This window comes from Micromys minutus (genome assembly GCF_963924665.1).
Source record: "Micromys minutus genome assembly, chromosome: 22".
Classification (NCBI taxonomy): Eukaryota; Metazoa; Chordata; class Mammalia; order Rodentia; family Muridae; genus Micromys; species Micromys minutus.
In genome coordinates, this window is record NC_137957.1 from 6,622,265 (window position 1) to 6,640,322 (window position 18,058).

The 18,058-nt window shown below is 50.0% G+C and overlaps 1 protein-coding gene across 1 annotated transcript; it reads right to left on the reverse strand.

Annotated features, from left to right (window-relative positions):
• Window positions 1-2,382: 2,382 nt before the first annotated feature.
• Window positions 2,383-14,914, reverse strand: TIMELESS (timeless circadian regulator; the record flags this gene model as incomplete). Its single annotated transcript, XM_080935917.1, has 28 exons — window positions 2,383-2,846; window positions 2,942-3,097; window positions 3,208-3,406; window positions 4,135-4,253; window positions 4,358-4,426; window positions 4,509-4,686; window positions 4,857-4,999; window positions 5,176-5,258; window positions 5,346-5,463; window positions 5,553-5,638; window positions 6,457-6,602; window positions 7,019-7,220; window positions 7,306-7,420; window positions 7,502-7,599; window positions 8,180-8,331; window positions 8,428-8,553; window positions 10,105-10,274; window positions 10,390-10,493; window positions 10,718-10,935; window positions 12,113-12,289; window positions 12,495-12,582; window positions 12,766-12,899; window positions 13,108-13,263; window positions 13,422-13,523; window positions 14,200-14,262; window positions 14,356-14,470; window positions 14,557-14,710; window positions 14,818-14,914. The coding sequence occupies 28 exons, from the start codon at window positions 14,912-14,914 to the stop codon at window positions 2,776-2,778; spliced, it is 3,639 nt and encodes a 1,212-aa protein (XP_080792043.1). The 3' UTR covers window positions 2,383-2,775.
• Between the last annotated feature and the right edge of the window lie 3,144 nt (window positions 14,915-18,058).

Below are 18,058 nucleotides of genomic sequence, written 5' to 3' on the forward strand. Positions count from 1 at the left end.
CCCTTAAAGATTTACCAATCAAAAGCTTTGAAAAATAGAGCCTACAGCAAGTCAAATTATTTTAGAGCAGTGTTTTGGGTTTTGCTTTTATTGTTTTTCTATTTGTTGTTTGGCAGGGTCCTTTGTTGTTGTTTTGAGAAAGGGTTTCTTTCTTTTTTGGAACCCTGGGTGTCCTGGAACTCACTCTGTAGACCAGGCTGGTCTCAAATGTGATATGTCTGCATCTGCCTCCCAAGTGCTGGGATTACAGGTGTGTGTTCACAGAGGCCAGGTGAGTGGGAGACACAGGCAATTGTAAAACACCTGACATGGTTGTGAGGACTCGAAATTCCAGTCCTTTGGAGGGAGTCTTACATGTTCCTAACCACTGAACCATCTCTTCAGCCCCCACTTACTTTTGTTGTTATTTGAGATAATCCTGTCTGTCCTGGAGTTCAGGCTGGCCTTGAACTTAGAGATCTTCCTGCCTCTGCCTCTCTAAGAGCTGAGGTTAAAGGTGTGTACCACCACTCACCTGGCTGGCTTTTTTTTTTCCCTGACACTTTACAGCCCAAGCTGGCCTAACTTCCTATGTAGTCTCCAGAGTGCTGGGAATTATAGGCATGAGCCACCATACCTGTTTTGTTTCAAGACAGGGTCTCAGATATGTGAGTAAAAGTTTTTTCCGGAACAAGCCTGACAACCTGAGTTCAGTCACCAGAACCCAGGTAATAGATACAGACTTTGAAAACATATATGATGGCATTTCCAATAATAGTGATAAAGTTCTTAGAAAATTACCTCGCAGATAAAATGTTACCCAAAGAGGGAGTCACAGAAAGATGCTGATGTTAAGTTCAAAGCCCTTCATACTGTAAGCTCATTACAAGCAATGACTTCACAGGCTCACTTTATCACAGTGTACATCTGTAGCTCCATCCCTTGGGTCTAAATGTTTTTCCTTGTACACAAATTTGTCCCAAGTCTATTTCTCTTTTTAGTGTAATCATGAAAGCTCATTGTATTTATTTTGCAGCCTTTACTTACTAGTATGAGGAGTGGGCATATTCTATTCTTGGTTCTAATTTTATTATATCTTTCTAGCAAAACAACCATCTCTTAAACTTTCTTCCTGGGCTGGAGAGACAGCTCAGTGGTTAAGAGCACTGGCTGTTCTTCCAGAGGACCTGAGTTCAAATCCCAGCAACCACATGGTGGTTCATAACCATCTGTAATGGGATGCTCTCTTTTGAAGTATCTAAAGACAACTATGGTGTACTCACATATAAATAAATATTTAAAAAAAAAAAAAAAAAGAAAAATGACTAGTGTAGTGATGTCATTTGAGAGGGACTGGGGTAATATGAAGCAGGTAGGCATTAGCTCTCACCCTGCTTCCCAGTGCTTTGAAACCCTTCTAATCTGTGGTGTGAGGATGCTAGGGTGACTGGTACCTGTTGTCAGGGGAACCAACCATGTGATAAGAGAATTCTCTGCTCTACCCTTGACTTTCCAAGGCTACAAGAGGGGCAAATAAAGGAGTGGTCAATGATTTTAATCAATCATGCTCACGTAATTCATTTCATAACTCCTCTGAAGGTCTGAGCTCTGAGGGCAACAGTCAAAAGGGAGTACAGCCAGATTATGATGGGATGGGATAACCCTTCTGGGGGAGAAAAACAAAAAAGGAAGAGTACTTAGTTCGAAACTTCAACTACATGGATTGATTGATTTTTGAGACAGGGTTTCTCTGTATAGCTCTGGCGGTCCTGGAACTCATTCTATAGACCAGGCTCCCAGTAAGAATGCTTTTCCAGAGGACTGTTTTCAGTCCCCAGCACCCACATCCAGTGGTTTACAACTACTCGAATCCAGCTCCGGAGGATCCGGCCCTTCCTCTGGCCTGTGGGCACCTGCACACACACCTGGCATACACTTGGAAACATACACATGATTTATTCCCAGTGTTTTATGTTTGTTTGTCTTCCTTACAGTAGAGTTTGACTAGCTTGTTCAGAATAGCCTCAAATTCAACATCTTATCAAAGCCTTATGAGGAGCTGAACCAACAGACATGTAGCCCGTGGCCAACAAGATGAAGCATCTTCATGTGACACTGCCACTGTATCTACTGGAGAAGACAAAAGAAAAGTCTCTGTTTTTAAAATTACATTTATTTACTGGCCTAGGTATAGGGTGTATCACTCTTTCCCTCATGAAAACCCCCTTGCCTCTCCCACAGGCTGGGATTAGAAGCTCATGATGCCACGCTCAGTTCAGAAATGTCTTTTAACTTTCCTCTTAAAGTTCTTCCAAAAATACACAGATGGCTGGCTGGTTGCTGTGAGATCAGCAACTGTTAATGTTACATGTTTAATATGAAACACAAATCAAGGATGTCTGTCAGCCTGCGGGTAGTGCACTCCAACAGTACCTCAACTGCAGAAATGGGTACAATCGTGTGTCCTGGGACCAACCACTGCAAAGAAAAGTGGAGGAATCCAGTGCCTTGTGAGGACAGAATGAACACCCATGTCCTATGTTACAAAGCTCCCTGTCTGAAGCCACAACACAGTCCAGGGTGGAGAGGCTACCATGAATATCTCACCCGTCTTTTCATTTGCTACAAAACGGATTCAAACACCAATGAACCTGAGTCAAGGACTGACTGCAAAGACTCCACCCAACACTGCTGCCTAAAATTCCGGGCTGTCAATGTAGAGAAGACGCTTTCAATGCAGGCAGGCAAAGTATCTTCGGGGCCTTCCAACTAGCATCTGTCAAAGGCATCTGGCTTTCAGTCATCCTCATCTTCATCCTCAATCTGAAACCGTTTCTTCTTGTGGATTCTCGGAGTTCCCGACACTGCTATGGGAATGACAGACAGGTAAGAGACAGAAACATCCAAATATGTAAAAGAATAAGGCGAATGGCTAGGGTCTCCACTGCAGACAGAGCCCTACCTTGCCTCCCCGTCTCGTCGTCCTCGTCACTGTCCAGAAGTTGCCGCTTCTTGGGCACTGGTTTGTGTTCTTCCTCCCCAGTGGCCTCCTCGTCACTGTCCAGAAGTTGCCGCTTTTTGGGCACTGGTTTGTGTTCTTCCTCCCCAGTGGCCTCCTCTGAAGTAAGGTAAGTAAGACACAGTTAGGGAACTGACCCTGCATCGTCTCGAACACCTCAGAGCCTCACACCCACAGTAAGTCATCAAGAGGTAACCATGGCACTTTACCCTCTGGAGACACCAGGCTTGCTTTTTTCTTACGGGCTTTGGCTCGGAGCTCCTCACTGGGACTCCGCTCTCCAAGGACTTCTGGGTTCAGCTCTGGCTCCTCTTCTCTTTCCTCCTTGTTTTCTCGCTCACTCAAAGAAGCTGCCAGTCTCCGAAGCTGGGTGGAGCTCAGTTTGGCTGGAATTCGCCAGAAGGTTTCCTACAGGAACACAGCAGGTTCTGGAGGCTCGTCTGCTCTAGTATTCACTGAGTAAACATGACCCTCTACTGGGAATGATCCACAGTTGTGAACCAGACTTACTACTCATACTATACACCCAGCATCTAGCTCAGTGCTATGTTCACCAGGCAGCATTCACTGTAAGCACCGCTGTTAGCAATGAATACAGGAAAGGATCTGGTCACGTAAAGAGTGAACCTGTAAGACCCACTCAGAATCAATGGGGGAAAGCAAGATGCTATGGAGCCACTGGAAGGGGCACCAGGGCAACTAGACAGGCAACGAGACTGTCTTTCTGAGAAGTGTGGAGCTGAGTTGGAAGGCTGAGAAGTAAGGCTGGCTGGGGGTCAACAGGAAGAAGGTATGTGAGGGTGTGCACATGTCTGCGTGTGTGGACCTTGTTTGTGTGACTGCAGCCTCCCAGTACCACTGGGAAGATCAACTGGTTATGCATGAACCATGTGCAGAGTGGAAAGTAGTCCAGGATGGTGGTGTGGTGCCTCCCGGAGGCGACACACAGAAGCATCAGTGCACAGAGCAGGGGCAGCGTGGAGGGGGAGGGGAGGCGAGAGCGGACAGACTTGATCAGGGACCTAACGGGGAATCCTGGGTGGCAAAGGCAACGCAGCAGGGAGGACTGGAGCAACAGAACATTGCGCTGAGTAGGACCGAAATCCTGGCTGACGCCGTCCTGCTCTGACACTTACCTGCCCTGAGCTGGGGGGCCGGATCCCTAGCTTGCGTAGCAGATGCTGAAACTGTTCGTTCTCCATTGCTTCCTCATTTTCTTCTGTCAGAGGCACCAGAGGGATTGCCTGGGAGCAGCCTGCAGACATGGTGCAGACAGGGCCAGCAGCACACGGTGACAATGACAAAAGGACTGCTCCAGATCACACCAGGCCCAGGCCACCCAGGGTCCAGTGTGCTTACCATCCTCTTCTCGGTCCTGTGCTGCGCGGATCAGGGAGCTCTGGAGCCACAGGAGGGGAGCAGAGAGGCCTGGGCAGAGAGGAAACTTACACTTGGCCCCCTCCCTTCCTAACCCTCCACCTCCGACATCTCTCCCAACCGAAGGCCTCACCTTCCTGACGCAGGCTCTGACCGAGGTTTTCAGCATAGAGAGATGAGCTGCCCTGAACTTGTCCAGAGGGCAAACCTTCCTCGCTCTCCTCGTCTTCGCTCTCACCCTCTGGCAAATGCTCTTCTTCCTCTTCTGGATCTTCCTGCCAAGAATCTCTCTGGGACTCTTCTCCATTCTGCTAAAATTCATTAGACACAGGAATGAGAGGATGGCCTCAGGGCCTAAGGGAGCTTCTGGCTTCTGTGCACCCTCAGAGGGTCCCGGTCTGAACAGCCTGTGGCAGGAGGAGTCCTACAAGTGCTTTGTGGGGTGAGGCCCAGGCTGGAAGAGCCAGAAGATGATGGTTACCATGCAAGAGGGCGCCAACTTCTTTCTCCGTTTCTTGTATAGCTGCCTCCGCTCAGACACCAACCCCAGGGCCAAGAGTTTATCCACGATTCGAGCGCGTGAACGTTTGGCTGTGATATTCTTCATGATATGACCAAGAACATCTACAGAGAGTTTGAATGATAGCTCTAGAGCAACTGGGAAGGAATGATGGAAACCAGAGGCTAACTCAGCTCACCCCAAGTGATACAAATGTAGCAAGTGAACAGAAGGTGGGAAAAGAGGCATAGAGCCAGGGCAACTTGGCTTTTACCTCCGCAGCTCCCGAGGCCTTACTCACCATCGGAATCCTGGAACTCCTCAAAGAGTCGCTGTAACTCCAGCTCCTGATCCTCCGTCCACAAGACAATCTGGGTCCCTTTCCTATTCAGACAGGGGTCAGTGCCAGGAGAGGTCTGAAGCAAATTAAGGTTTCCTTACCCCAGCTCCCTCCAGAGCCTAGCCCTTTACCTGTGGAAGTCCTTGACACTGTCAGCCAGGCCCATCCCTACCAGATGGTGGATGACCTGCTTGCGTGTTCGAGGAACAGTTTTCATGTGCGCTAAGATGGTTTCCACTACATCCTGACCTGTGGTGGAGAGGGAATGAGGCAGTAAGGAGCAGTCTGCGGCCTAGACTGCCCTCCTCACAGAATCTTGAGATTTCACAGCCTCACACCTTCCACATCCTTGTGGGCGAGGTATAGTTCCTGAAGCTGGGCCTCCTCCTCAGGGCTCCACACAGGGGCTCTGTGGCTGGAAGACCTGAACGGTGAAAGGAACGGGGTAAGGAGACCACTGGATTAAAGACAAGCCAAATTCTCTCTGATCATGTCCGGCCCAAGGGTGGAGCAGGCAATTCAACGGAAACCTAAAACATGCCTCTTCCTTTACCCTCCACTGAAGAACTTCAGAGCTCAAACCAGGAAAGTTTTGATCTTGGCCTATACAACCTGACAGTCCAAGGACTAAGCAAAATGGGAAAAAAAACATTGTAAGAGAGACTAGAGGGAAGAGAGAGACTAGAGGTAGACACTTGGTGTGTGTGTGTGTGTGTGTGTGTGTGTGTGTGTGTGTGTGTATGTGTGTGTGTGTGTGTGTGAAAGAGAGAAAGACCAGAGGAAGACACTAGTGTGAGGGAGAAGAGACCAGAGGATAAGCACCAGTGTGAGCCCTACCTTATTTTACAAAAGTCTCACATCACTCAGGTGGCCTTACATTTGCTATGTAATCTGGTGGACCTTAAACTCTGACCTTACTGTGTGTCTCCTAAGTGCTGGCATCAGAGGTGCTGCCACACAGCTTGGCCTGAAGCACCGCTTAAGGAAGCACAGCGAACTGTGGGGCCTAGCCCACTGTCATCAGCGCCGCCTCTGTGAAGGTTGGTGACAGAGAAGGAAACTAACGGTAGCAGAAAACTTAGGCTCAGTCTTGTTCCCGTTTTGGGTAACCTCAGGAAAAGTGTTTCACCTCATAAGCCTTGCCTCAGAAAGGAAAAGAAACATTAGGTCAAATGGTCCGCAAATGACCCCGTGACTGTGCCACCTTCCTCGTCTCCCATCCGTCCCCAGCCCTGAGCTTACCCACTGTTAAAGGAGCCATATCCCTGGGTCATTTCCCAAACCACCGCAGTGTTCTTCCAGAACAGCAGCTCCACAAACGCTTTCTGGTTCACTGCAGCCAACGCAAAGAACTTGCCAAGGATGTACTTGGCAAAAGTCACTAGCTCCTGTTGGAAAAAAAAGCTACCGGCTACCGCAGCATCAACTCAAATAAATCCCAGCCTGCCTCTCCCTCATTCACTGCATCTCTTCTTCTTTTTTAAAGATTTATTTATTTCATGTGTGTGAGTACATAGTCTCTATCTTCAGATACTTAAGTGGGCATCAGATCCCATTACAGATGGTTATGAGCCACCATGTGGTTGCTGGGAATTGAACTCAGGACCTCTGGAACAGCAGTCAGTGCTCTAACCACTGAGCCGCCTCTCCAGCCCCATTACATCTCTTCTATCCTCCATGCAGCTTCCTCAACCTGCCTGCTGACCTCTCCACTGTGTCCTCATCTCTGCCCTAAGGCCTTATCCTTCCTTTCTCTTAAGAATCACCCACCACCCACCGAGCACCCCCTTTGGCAGCCCCTCACTTTGTAGGCTGCAGCAGCTGGGTCACTAAGCAGCTGATTGAAGAGGCAGAACAGGGAGAGCTGGAAAAGCAGGGCTTCCATCCTCAGGTCATGGGCCAGCCGGTGCAGCATCTTAGCAACACAGTGGTTGGTGTGAGCGCTGTTCTGCCGGTAGCTCCGCAGGAGAAGTGCATAGGCCCGCACAATGGTTGAGCATGCAAAGCTGCAACAGAGCATGGAGGAAAATATTCAGCACTGGACAGAGGCTGCTCATCCTCTTAGGCCCAGTCAGTCCCCTCAGCCTGTACCGTTTCAAGTAGTCCAAAAAGTTAAACTCCTTCTCTGACACCTGGACCACCTGTAACTCCTCCTCTTCTTCCTCCTCCTCCTCCTCTGCATCTCCTTCTACTGGCTCCTGCTGCCCTATACAAAGAGTGAGGATTGCTGGGTCTGCTGTGCTGGTGCAGAGCATACTCGGAAGAGACGGGAAGAATGAGGACTCACGGGGAAGGGTCGCGGAGAGGATTTGTTTCAGCAGCTGCACTTCGTCCCCCGGGGAGATGACTGGAGAGCCAAACACATCTCCTTCAGGCCACACTTCCCTGGAGATGAACAGAAAAGGCTTTAATCTCAGGAAATGGAGCTGCAGATTAAAGGACTCGAAGGAAAAATTAGTTCCTTTGTTGACTGAAGAGTGTAAGCCACTAACCCAGAGAAGAGACAAGCTAGGGAGTTGTTCTCACAAGGCACACTGCTCTTGCAGGAGACCTGGGCTCAATCTCATAACCAAAGGATCTGAAATCCTCTCTGTCTCCCACAGGTAACAGGAGCACCTGCAGTGCACGTACATATATTCAGACAAAATGCTCGTACTCAGAAAATAAGTCTGACTATATCTACACAGGGATGCCATATCCCGTGACCTAGGCAAACATGGCATCTCTACACAGGGCAGACACTGAGAGGTCATTCATCAACATGTGAACCATGGTTAACATTGGCTGGAAGAATTGTATTTCTTTCTTTTTTAGTAAACTGTGTTTTCTTACAATTCTCAAAAACAAAACACCCTAACTAGATACCTGGTGTTCCTTACAGACATCCACAGCTTCTGTTCAGACTCTTCTCTTCTGAACTCTGAGAACCCTGCACCCCAGGAGGGCTGGTACACAGGATTCTTACCGGGCAGACCGCAGGAGGGCCAGGGCTTGTGGGGCCTGGCCAGCCAGAAGGCAGTCTTGGATCCGCACCATGGCTTCCACCCGTTGCTCCTCCACCGGCACCTCTGAGGCGGCATCAAAGGGAACGATGGGGTCTACACTGAGCTCAGGGTCCTATAGACAGACATGCCATGGGAGCAAAGCAGGAGCAAACCCAGACTACCTACAAGAGTACTGCCCTGAAAAGGGTGCAGCTCTAGAACCACCTACCTGGGCACAATGCAGCAGCTGCTCGGCCAGGGCTGGCCACAAGGCCTCCAGTTCCCCAGGGCTATGTGAGAAAGTAACACCCTGGTCTTGGACCTTCTTTTTCTTTTTTCTCTTTTTTCTTTTGTCCTGTGGGGAAAGCACTGTACGGTAGAGGCAGCAGGGGTAACAAAGCCTCTGTCCAGTAGTGTCAGTGGGGAGGAGGCCAAGGAGGCCCGGGAGGAGGAGGAGCAGCCATGGGCACTGTATTTCCCTGCCCTCTAGGAGAAACAGGCAAATCAGGAGAAGATGCCATTGAGTGGTTAAGAACTATGACACAGATAAACATAAGATGCTATTTCTTGGAGTAAGAGTTAGAGTTAGCCTTTGATGTGTTTGATTGTAAAGTCCTCGAGTCAAACACCATCCTCAGGAATTCCCCATCCACATGTCCATTTTATTTGACTTTTCTGGGGCGAGATGGGGTTGAGACAGAGTATCACTATATAGCCTTGGTTATCCTAAAACTCACTAAGTAGACCAGGCTGGCCTCTAACTCATCGATCCTCCTGCCTCCACTTCCTAAGTGCTGGGATTAAAGGCCCAGCTTTTATTCATCTTCATAACAACCATGGAGTGGACTGGGTCACATCTATGGCTTTCAGCAGCAAAACACAAGTCACATGCTGACGGACACTCCTGGACCAATCTCTCTCGCTCTGTCTCTATCCCCCCCCCCCACACCTCGTTTTTCTGTGTAACAGCTCTGGCTGTCCTAGAACTAACACTCTGTAGACCGATCTGCTTGCCTTTGCCCTCCCAGTGCTAGCATTAAAGCCCTGCTCCGTCACACCCAGAGAACAGCAAGTGCTTAATCACTGAGCCACAGCTCTACCTCAGCACTGACACAATTTTAAACTATAGCAACCTTAAATATAGAAAGATCCTGGTTAAAAAAAACAAACAAACAAACAAAAAAAAACCTTAATTTATTACGGGGGGGTCGCACAGGCAGACATATGGAAGTCAGAGGTGGACAACATGAGGAACTGGTTCTCTCCTTCCACGGATCTAACTCATGTCACCAGACCCAGAAGTAAATGTCTTTACCTTGAGTTATCTTGCTAGCCCCATACCAAAAACAAACATGCTTTTACCAAGCAGAATCTGTATCTCTAAGAGATTCCTTGGGATTTTTTTATGTGGGTACACTGTCACTGTCTTTAGACATGCCAGAGAGGGCATCAGATCCCATTACAGATGGTTGTGAGCCACCATGTGGTTGCTGGGATTTGAACTCAGGACCTCTGGAAGAGCAGTCGGTGCTCTTAACCACTGAGCCGTCTATTTCTGCAGCCATCCTTGGAGTTTTGTCCCTGGCTTTTTGTCTTTGGCTTTTCATTTACTACCCAGTTTTGGACACAGTCTCGGAGACTGACATGGGTTGCCTGAGTGTATTATAGCTGTGATTGATACAGAACTAGCCTGATCTACCACCTTGTATGTGTGTCTGTTGTGTGTGTGAATCTGTGTGCACACAGCTGTGCATATGAACATGTGGCAGAGCTGGTGTGCCTTCTACCTTCCCTTTTGACACAGATGAAAAGTAAACTCAATGGGCAATTCCACACTGGCAATGCCACAAGCCTCTGTCCTTCCCTCCTCCTATAGCTGTCCCCACACCCTGGGTCTGCCCTGTACCTGCACCATCAGGTTCCCACGGGTCCGACAAAAGCGCTCCAACATTTTGAGGAAGAGGTGAGTGGTTTCCACCAGGTCACGAAGGAATGAACGTGGATGGTACCTCTCGTCAAACTTCCGGAAGAGTGCCAGAAATAGTTCCCGGTACTCCATCATATAGAAAATGTTGTCTAGGGGAGGGAACAAGAAAGCAATGGAAAAGGAGAAATGATGTTAGACCTGGAAGAACAAGAGTCGAAGCAAGATATGGGAAGGCCAGGCTCAGAGTCCAGGCCAGGGCCTCACTTTTGATGATGCGACTGCTCTCCCTAATGGCCTCATCGGGGCTCATGTCCATCTCATGCACCGTGGCCAGCAGCTCCTGATAGGCCTTCAGAGCCAGGTGCATCCTGCCAAAATGGAGGGCAAAGGGTAAAATGGAGGCAGCTGAAGGCTCTGTCAAATAGAAGTGTCAGCACCTCCCCTCAAGGGGATTTCAAAGTGAGAGGAGTCCCACTAGTCCCCACACCCTAGCCTGACCACCTCAACCTTGAACAAGGAAAATATCATCCAAGATTCTGGTGTTCAGACTTGGCCAAGGAGCCCCTGCGGCCCCCAACGGCTGTCCCCTCACCTGCGTGCCCAGGAGGCGGCCTCCTTGCGGTCCGTCAGCATCATCTCATAGTAGTTGGTGAGGTTCTGCTCCACAAAGTGAAAGGTACGGACGCTGAGGGTCTCAGAAACGACGCTGGGGCGGAAGGCGGCAGCTCGGTTGAAGGCCATGAAGAAAGCCATTGCCCACATATAGTACGTCTCATCGTGCTGCTGAGCTTTCTCCCGAAGCAGGTGATCCTAACGGAAGACGCTGCAGCCTCAGGCGGCTGGCTCCCTTCCAGTCTTTCCTGCCTGTGATGAGGGCTGGACCCTGAATGCTAGTACAGTATTTTCTAGAATCCACAGTTCCCAGCCTCTTCTAGCTCTCCTCTGTTCATATTCCCTTCCCTTTTCTCTGGGGAAACTGTTCCAGAGCCTTTATTTTCTTATTAAAAAAAAAAAAAAAGATTCACTTTATTTTCAGTGTGATTGTCCCTGGAGGCCAGAGAATTAGATCTGAAGCTATAGTTAGACAGCTTTGAGCAAACCAACTTGGGTGCTGCAATCAAACTCTCTGCAGGAAGCCTTAACTGTTGAACTACCTCCCCAGCCCCACCTAGAACTTTTTTAGTCTTGCTAATAATAACCCACTTCTCAGAAGCTTTACTCTGTCAGGGCCCCACTCTTGTGTAGACCACACTCCAAGGTCAGCTTTCCCTGGGCTCCTTGGCAGGTTGCCCTGCACTGGCCACACCATCGCTCCGGCTAGCATCTCTACCCTTCACTGCCCAGACATCCTTCCTGGGCTCTCCCCCTGACTGTACCATGAGCTCCTGGGCTCTCACCTTGACTGTGCCCATAAGCTCCTGGGCTCTCACCCTGACTGTGCCCATGAGCTCCTGGGCTCTCACCCTGACTGTGCCCATGAGCTCCTGGGCTCTCACCCTGACTGTACCATGAGCTCCTGGGCTCTCACCCTGACTGTGCCCATGAGCTCCTGGGCTCTCACCCTGACTGTGCCCATGAGTTCCTGGGCTCTCACCCTGACTGTGCCCATGAGCTCCTGGGCTCTCCCCTTGACTGCGCCCATGAGCTCCTGGGCTCTCCCCTTGACTGTACCATGAGCTCCTGGGCTCTCACCCTGACTGTACCATGAGCTCCTGGGCTCTCACCCTGACTGTGCCCATGAGCTCCTGGGCTCTCACCCTGACTGTGCCCATGAGCTCCTGGGCTCTCACCCTGACTGTGCCCATAAGCTCCTGGGCTCTCACACTGACTGCGCCCATGAGCTCCTGAGCTCTCACCTTGACTGCGCCCATGAGCTCCTGGGCTCTCACCTTGACTGTGCCCATGAGCTCCTGGGCTCTCACCTTGATTGCGCCCATGAGCTCCTGGGCTCTCACCCTGACTGTACCATGAGCTCCTGGGTTCTCACCTTGACTGCGCCCATGAGCGGGTTGTAACAGTTCTCCAGGAGCTCACAGCAGAAGTCTCTGAGGAAGAGCCTCACGTTCAGGACAGAGCGTCGATGAACAGACAGCTCCTGGGCAGCCTGGCGACGCTTAGGCACCCTCCTGGGCTGCTTTCCCAGATCTGAGCTGTAGTTCTGGAGCTGAGATTAAGACAGAGGCATTATATTAGATTAAGTTCTGGCTATGCCTAGCAGGATGTCTGCCTCTGGTGGCGGCGAGACCATCGGTGGACATGATATGGTCAATGCGTGAGTCCTCATCAATGTTCTAAGCCAGGACAGAGCAGCTTTAACTCCGGAGAAAGCCAATCTTCTCAAGTTTCTCCACATATCGATGCATACTCACATTGTGAAGGCCTTTGTGAAAGACGACGTCCCTTTCCCCAATGGATTTCAACCCCTGGACAATGTAGGAGCCCCCAAATCGAGAGTGCCTTCAAGTAAAAAAAAAAAAAAAAGTCCACAATGACTCCTCAGCTCTCTCCAAGTACTAGGCCATTCTCTTTCATCAGCGGCTCTGTGAGAGTTAGTTTTAAAATATTACCCAGCCTCATATTGGTGCGAGTGTTCCGTGTTTGCCCGTGAGTCAGATCACAGCAGAGCAGCCGGCCACCCACCTGTTTCCTCGCTGAAGGGCCCGAGCTCTCTTCTCGGCCACCTCCCGCTGGCGCAGCACCTCCAACTCTGCTGTGTCTGTGCTTCGCTCCTGAGCCAAGCGCCCCTGCCCCACCCCTGCGAGCTGCTCAGGGTTCTGGATTAGGAACAAGAGGGAAGGATCAGCCAGGACGGTCGTCTTTTAGCCTTAGCTCACTCCTACTAGGAAAGGAGAACAGCACTGGCAACTGTTGATGGGCCTTGGATGGAAGCCACAGCCAGGGCACATATCACTTGCCCTCCTCAGGTGATGCCCCATCACGGCTAGGGCTCCTCGGACCTGAGAGACTAGGGTAAGGCCTCACCTGGTCTCGGAACATGAGGGAGACAATCTCCAGAACATGGAGGCTCCACTGCTGCTCAGCAGACGAGCTGGACAGGAAGAGGAGCAAGTCGTCCATTCCACTGAGGTGAATTGCCCAGAGAAGCCGGTCATGGACGGTGGCGTCGCCATCGACCTTCTGAGCAGTGGAGAGGAGAGGACACATTCAGCTCCACTCAGGATGTTGTCAGAGTCCCCAACTCATTCTGTGGCTAAGGCTAGCCCCCAGACTCACAGAAGACAGAAAAGCCTAAGAGAGGGGCTTCACCCTAACGAGTGCCCCCAGGCCCTCTTCACCTTTTCCTGCTCAAGGTTGGCTGGAACATGGAGAATATTTCTGACCAGAAGAAGGATCCGTTCAATCAACAGGTTATCCTCTTCTTGCCGGTCCTCCCATCCCTGGGCAAAAGGAGAAAAGACTGGCTGTAAACTGAGTGAGCCCTGAGAATTGGGACGAAAACGAAGGAAAAGGTATCTGGAGAGATGGCTCAGTGGTTAACAATGCTCTTAACACAATCGTGATGACTAGAGTTCAGACCCCAGCACACACGCAACAAGTCAGGTGTCTAGAAAAACACCTTCATTTTTTATGGCTTTTATGTGCACTTGTACACACACACACACACACACACACACACACACACACAATTGGGTAAATTTCTAAAAATAAAAATGCAGAAATAGGGCTGGAGAGATGTCTCAGTTGTTAAGAGCACTGACTGCTCTTTCAGAAGACCTGAGTTCAAATCCCAGCAACCACATGGTGGCTCACAACCATCTGTAATGGGATCCAATGCCCTCTTCTGGTGTCTGAAGACAGTTACAGTGTACACATTAAAAAAAAATTTCTTAAAAAATTAAATAAAAAAAAATATATAAAAGAAAGAAAGGAGAAAGTAAGGAAGCAAAGAAAGGAGGCTGGGGGTGAGGGTTGGGGTGAAGCAGTCCCAAGGTGGCTAGAACCTCCAGAGTAGGCTGCTGTATCTCTAAGGGCTGAGGTCACCGTCTTCCTCTGCCCAGCAGAGGTGGGCAGACTAAGTGGCCTGTGGGATGTGTGTGACGCTGACTTACTCACCAGCTGCAGTAGCTCATACAAGGTTTCGCTGAGAACTCCAAATGCCTTCTCACTGGCAAAGGCCTGTGGAACAGAGAACAGTCCATAGGTAATGCCTGCCTTTTCTTCCCTTCCCCTCTAAACGCCGACCAGTACCTCTGGAGGAAGGCTTCTCACCTCTTTATAGGCCTGCAGGTAGGTTAGAACCTGCAGAAAATGGTGTCGTACATTAGGATCCTTTGGCACGCTGCCAAAACAGAGCAAGGCTGGCTGAGTCAAATTTACCATCAGCCTGGGGAGACAATGAAGGAGTTGTGAGGTTTCCTTGCCAACGAAGACGCTGCATATGGCAGAAGTGAAAAAGGCTGAGGAGTGAACCTGATCACAGCATCGAAGAGAGGCTTGTCCTGGCGGTGCTGGGTGAGGATGGGCAGGAGGTCACTCTGCAGGACCTGTGCAGCTCCCAGCTGCTGCCGTACATCCCGAGTCTCGTCCTCGTGCCTCAGGTATCGGATCAAATCCTTCACACTCTCTTCAGAGACAGAATAAAACACTTGGAAGCCCAGAGGAAGCGGCCCAGGCCATGTACTGCTCGAACCCACAGCTGGAGGAATTCACCAGACTCAAAAGAGCACTCACCCAAGCAATCCGGCTCCTTGTGGTAAGTGCCTCCTTCCAAGTACCCAAGGGCGCTACAAGTGGCTAGAAGTTCACAGTTCATCATGTACAAGTCCATACACCACAGGCCCAACTAGCAGAATGGGCAGTGGAGGCGGCAGACGGAAACAGTGAGGCCTGCGGGGCTAGGAGGAGGGAAACGAACAAGCTGGGGCTCACACTCAGGAATCTTCTGGGCAAGACCTTCACTTAACTGCTTCGTTTTTGTCAGAACTAAATGTGCTGCGCCCAGGCCCAGGGAAGACATTTTTTTAAACTAGTCAACTTCGGTGCATGGGAAACAAACCCGGGGCGGAGGGTGGGGGGAGCTCCTGTGCATGGTAGGCACATGTTCCACCACTGAGCTGCATCTGCCAGCCCCAGGGAAGCTGTTGTTAAGGCTTCTTTCTAGCTGACTAAAAACCAAGGAAATCCAGTTTATGAATTAAGGCCTGGCCCATGCTACAGCCAGATCCTGAAGCCAGAGAAAAACGTTTCAGAGTTAAGACAACCCAGTAGGAAAAGGGATCAATGCTGAGAGACCTCTGCAGCCTTGGGAGGGGTTAGACCAAATCCTCCACCTTCTACAGCTTCGTCATACAGCCCTAGTCCAGATACACCACAGGCATTAGGAGTCCTAGCTTTGGGCTGGCAAGATAGCTCAGAGGTAAGGAAGCTTGCCACCGAGGCTGATAACCTGAGTATTAGCTGCAGAGTCCACAAGGTAGGAAAGAACAGCAAGTTGTCCCAACCTGCACATGTTTGCCTCCCTCCCAAAGGAAAAAAGCCCAATCCCAGCCACACGGTGATATATATGATTTATAAATGTAGGCGCTGAGGGTCCAGAGGTATAAATGTGTGCTTGTCTCTCTATCCCCTCTGTGTGTGTGTGGTGTGTGCACGCCTGTGTGTGTGAAGGTAAATCTCAGGTATCACTCCTCAGGTACCTCCACCTCATTTTGAAACAAGAGCTCTGGCTGGGACCGGGGGCTTGCTGATTAGTGAGCTCTAGGGATCTTCCTGTCTTTGCCTCCTCAGCAATGGGATTACAGCCACAAACCACAAGCCTGGTTTTTTATGAGAGTGCTGGGGTTTGAACCCAGGTCAGTGTGTTCGTAGTTTCATCAAATGAGCTGTCTCCTCAAACTGCTGGGTAGGATTTGGCACCCCCTGGGATCTCCTCAGCTTCTGAGGCACTGACATTTGTAAATAAGTTCTTCCCCTGTATCCCGCAATTTCAGCGGAAGTCAGCTCTGACAGAATGTGAAGAAATGAACTCCCTGCCTTTGCCCCAGAAGCAGCAGTTAAGGATCACTTCCCCAATTATCCAGATCCCTGCACCCTCAGCAGATGGCACAAACTCAGAATCCTAAGTGACTAGAACCTAACACTAATAACGCAGACACACATGCTTTCTCTCCCCCACCCCCCGAATCTTTACCCACTCCTGTGGAAGATCAGAAATATTCATCAATCGTGTCCCCCAGGCATCTTCAGGGGACCTCGTCCTCTGGAAAGACCTTTTCTCGCTGTGGTCCCTAGCTTTAAGCCCTGACTCCACCCCCAGGGGAAACAAAATGAGCCCCCAAAAGCCCAAGATGTACCAGTTACTGTGATCTCCCCGCACCTAAGTTTTACTTACATAACTGGTCCACTTCTTCACATTGCCCGCTATCCTACTGCCCCACCGCCACCCCCGCCGCCAACCTACTTCTGAGCTGCAAAGCCCAGCAACACAGTGAGCCAGTGAAACACTCACTGAAGGACAGGACTGGAAGGAGCCTTTTCTCTTGACCTGCTCTCAGAGACCTGGTCTCTGGTGAGGTAGCTTCTGTACATGCAATCTAGCTCTCCTCAAAGACACTCAGCTTTTCCAGGGAGACCACTGGTGTATTGTGTGTATGTCTGTGTGTGTATGTGCATGCCCACACACATCCACAACAAACCAAAGAAAGGCCTTTTCTATCTGTCTTTTCCAAGGGAGAGCCAAGAAGCTGGCCAGGAGATGAAAGAGCCTCTCAGTTGAAGAGCACTTTCAACACCCAGTGTTTGCACCATCACACAAACCAAAAAACTAAACAGAAACTTTTTATTTATTTATGTTTCCCCCACTTTGGGACAAAGTTGTTCTATGTATTCCTGGTTGTCCTAGAACTCACTATGTGGACCAGGCTGGCCTTAAACTCACAAAGACCCTCCTGCTGCCCATGCCTGGGTCTGGGTCTGCTTTTAATCGTGTGTTAGCAGGAGAGGCTGGAGTGGCTGTCAGGCTGCGGGACTCCTGCCGTGGCCTCTGACCTACTTTCCCCTTACACTGCCTGTCCATTCAAAACAACTGCAAGGGATTAGGAATGGCTCTTACATAACCTTCCCCTTCCCTTATCTGCTGGAATGGTTTCTTCTCTTTCTCCTCTACCAAATGTTTTGACAGCAACAAAGAGGAGGCTGGCTAAACGGCAGGCACAGTAGGTAAAAACACTTTCCACAGAAGCTAAAAGACCTGAGCTCAGATCCCAAGGACAAACACAACAGGCAAGACAGCGGCAGTGGCCGTCTGTAAGGGTCAGCAGTGCCTTGAACAAACAGTGCAGTAGGTAAACAAGAAAGACTGCCTCAGACTGGCAGGTGAGAACTGACTCCTCAAAGCTGTCATAGATGTAAGAAAACTGGGTGGATGACGAGGACAGTAAAATTAAGAGTCCACCCTCCTGTCTTTCTTCTTTGCTTTAGAATTTGGAGGCAGGAGCATTTTCTTTTCATTCAGTTAAACTAAAACCTGTCATTCAGTCTGTCTGGCCTCGTCTCTCCTAGACAGCCAGATCCATGGACTTTGCTTTCTCTGGCTGTTAGGACTTCCACTTAGGAACAAAAGGGTTCATGTCCCAACACATGAAACTCCTCATGGTTTATTCCCTCCATCTTGGAGGCCTCCTCTGCTTCTGTTCTTTCCCACAGTGCCAAGCTTGTGTGGCCTTTGAGATGCAGTCCACACACCATTCCTCCATGAGCTTTTCCCTGGCAGCTGCAGGTCGGGGATGGAAGGCCTGAGCGTACGTAGATAAGTTATTCTCACGCCAACACCTGTGCTGTCTCACGTCCTTCCGTCGGCTACATCGGCTACATCGGCATACCCAGGACAAGTCTCTTTCTCTGCCTTATGTATTTTTGAGTGCACTAATTCAGTAGTTTTCACAGGAGATACAGTTAAAGTCTGCAGAACGAG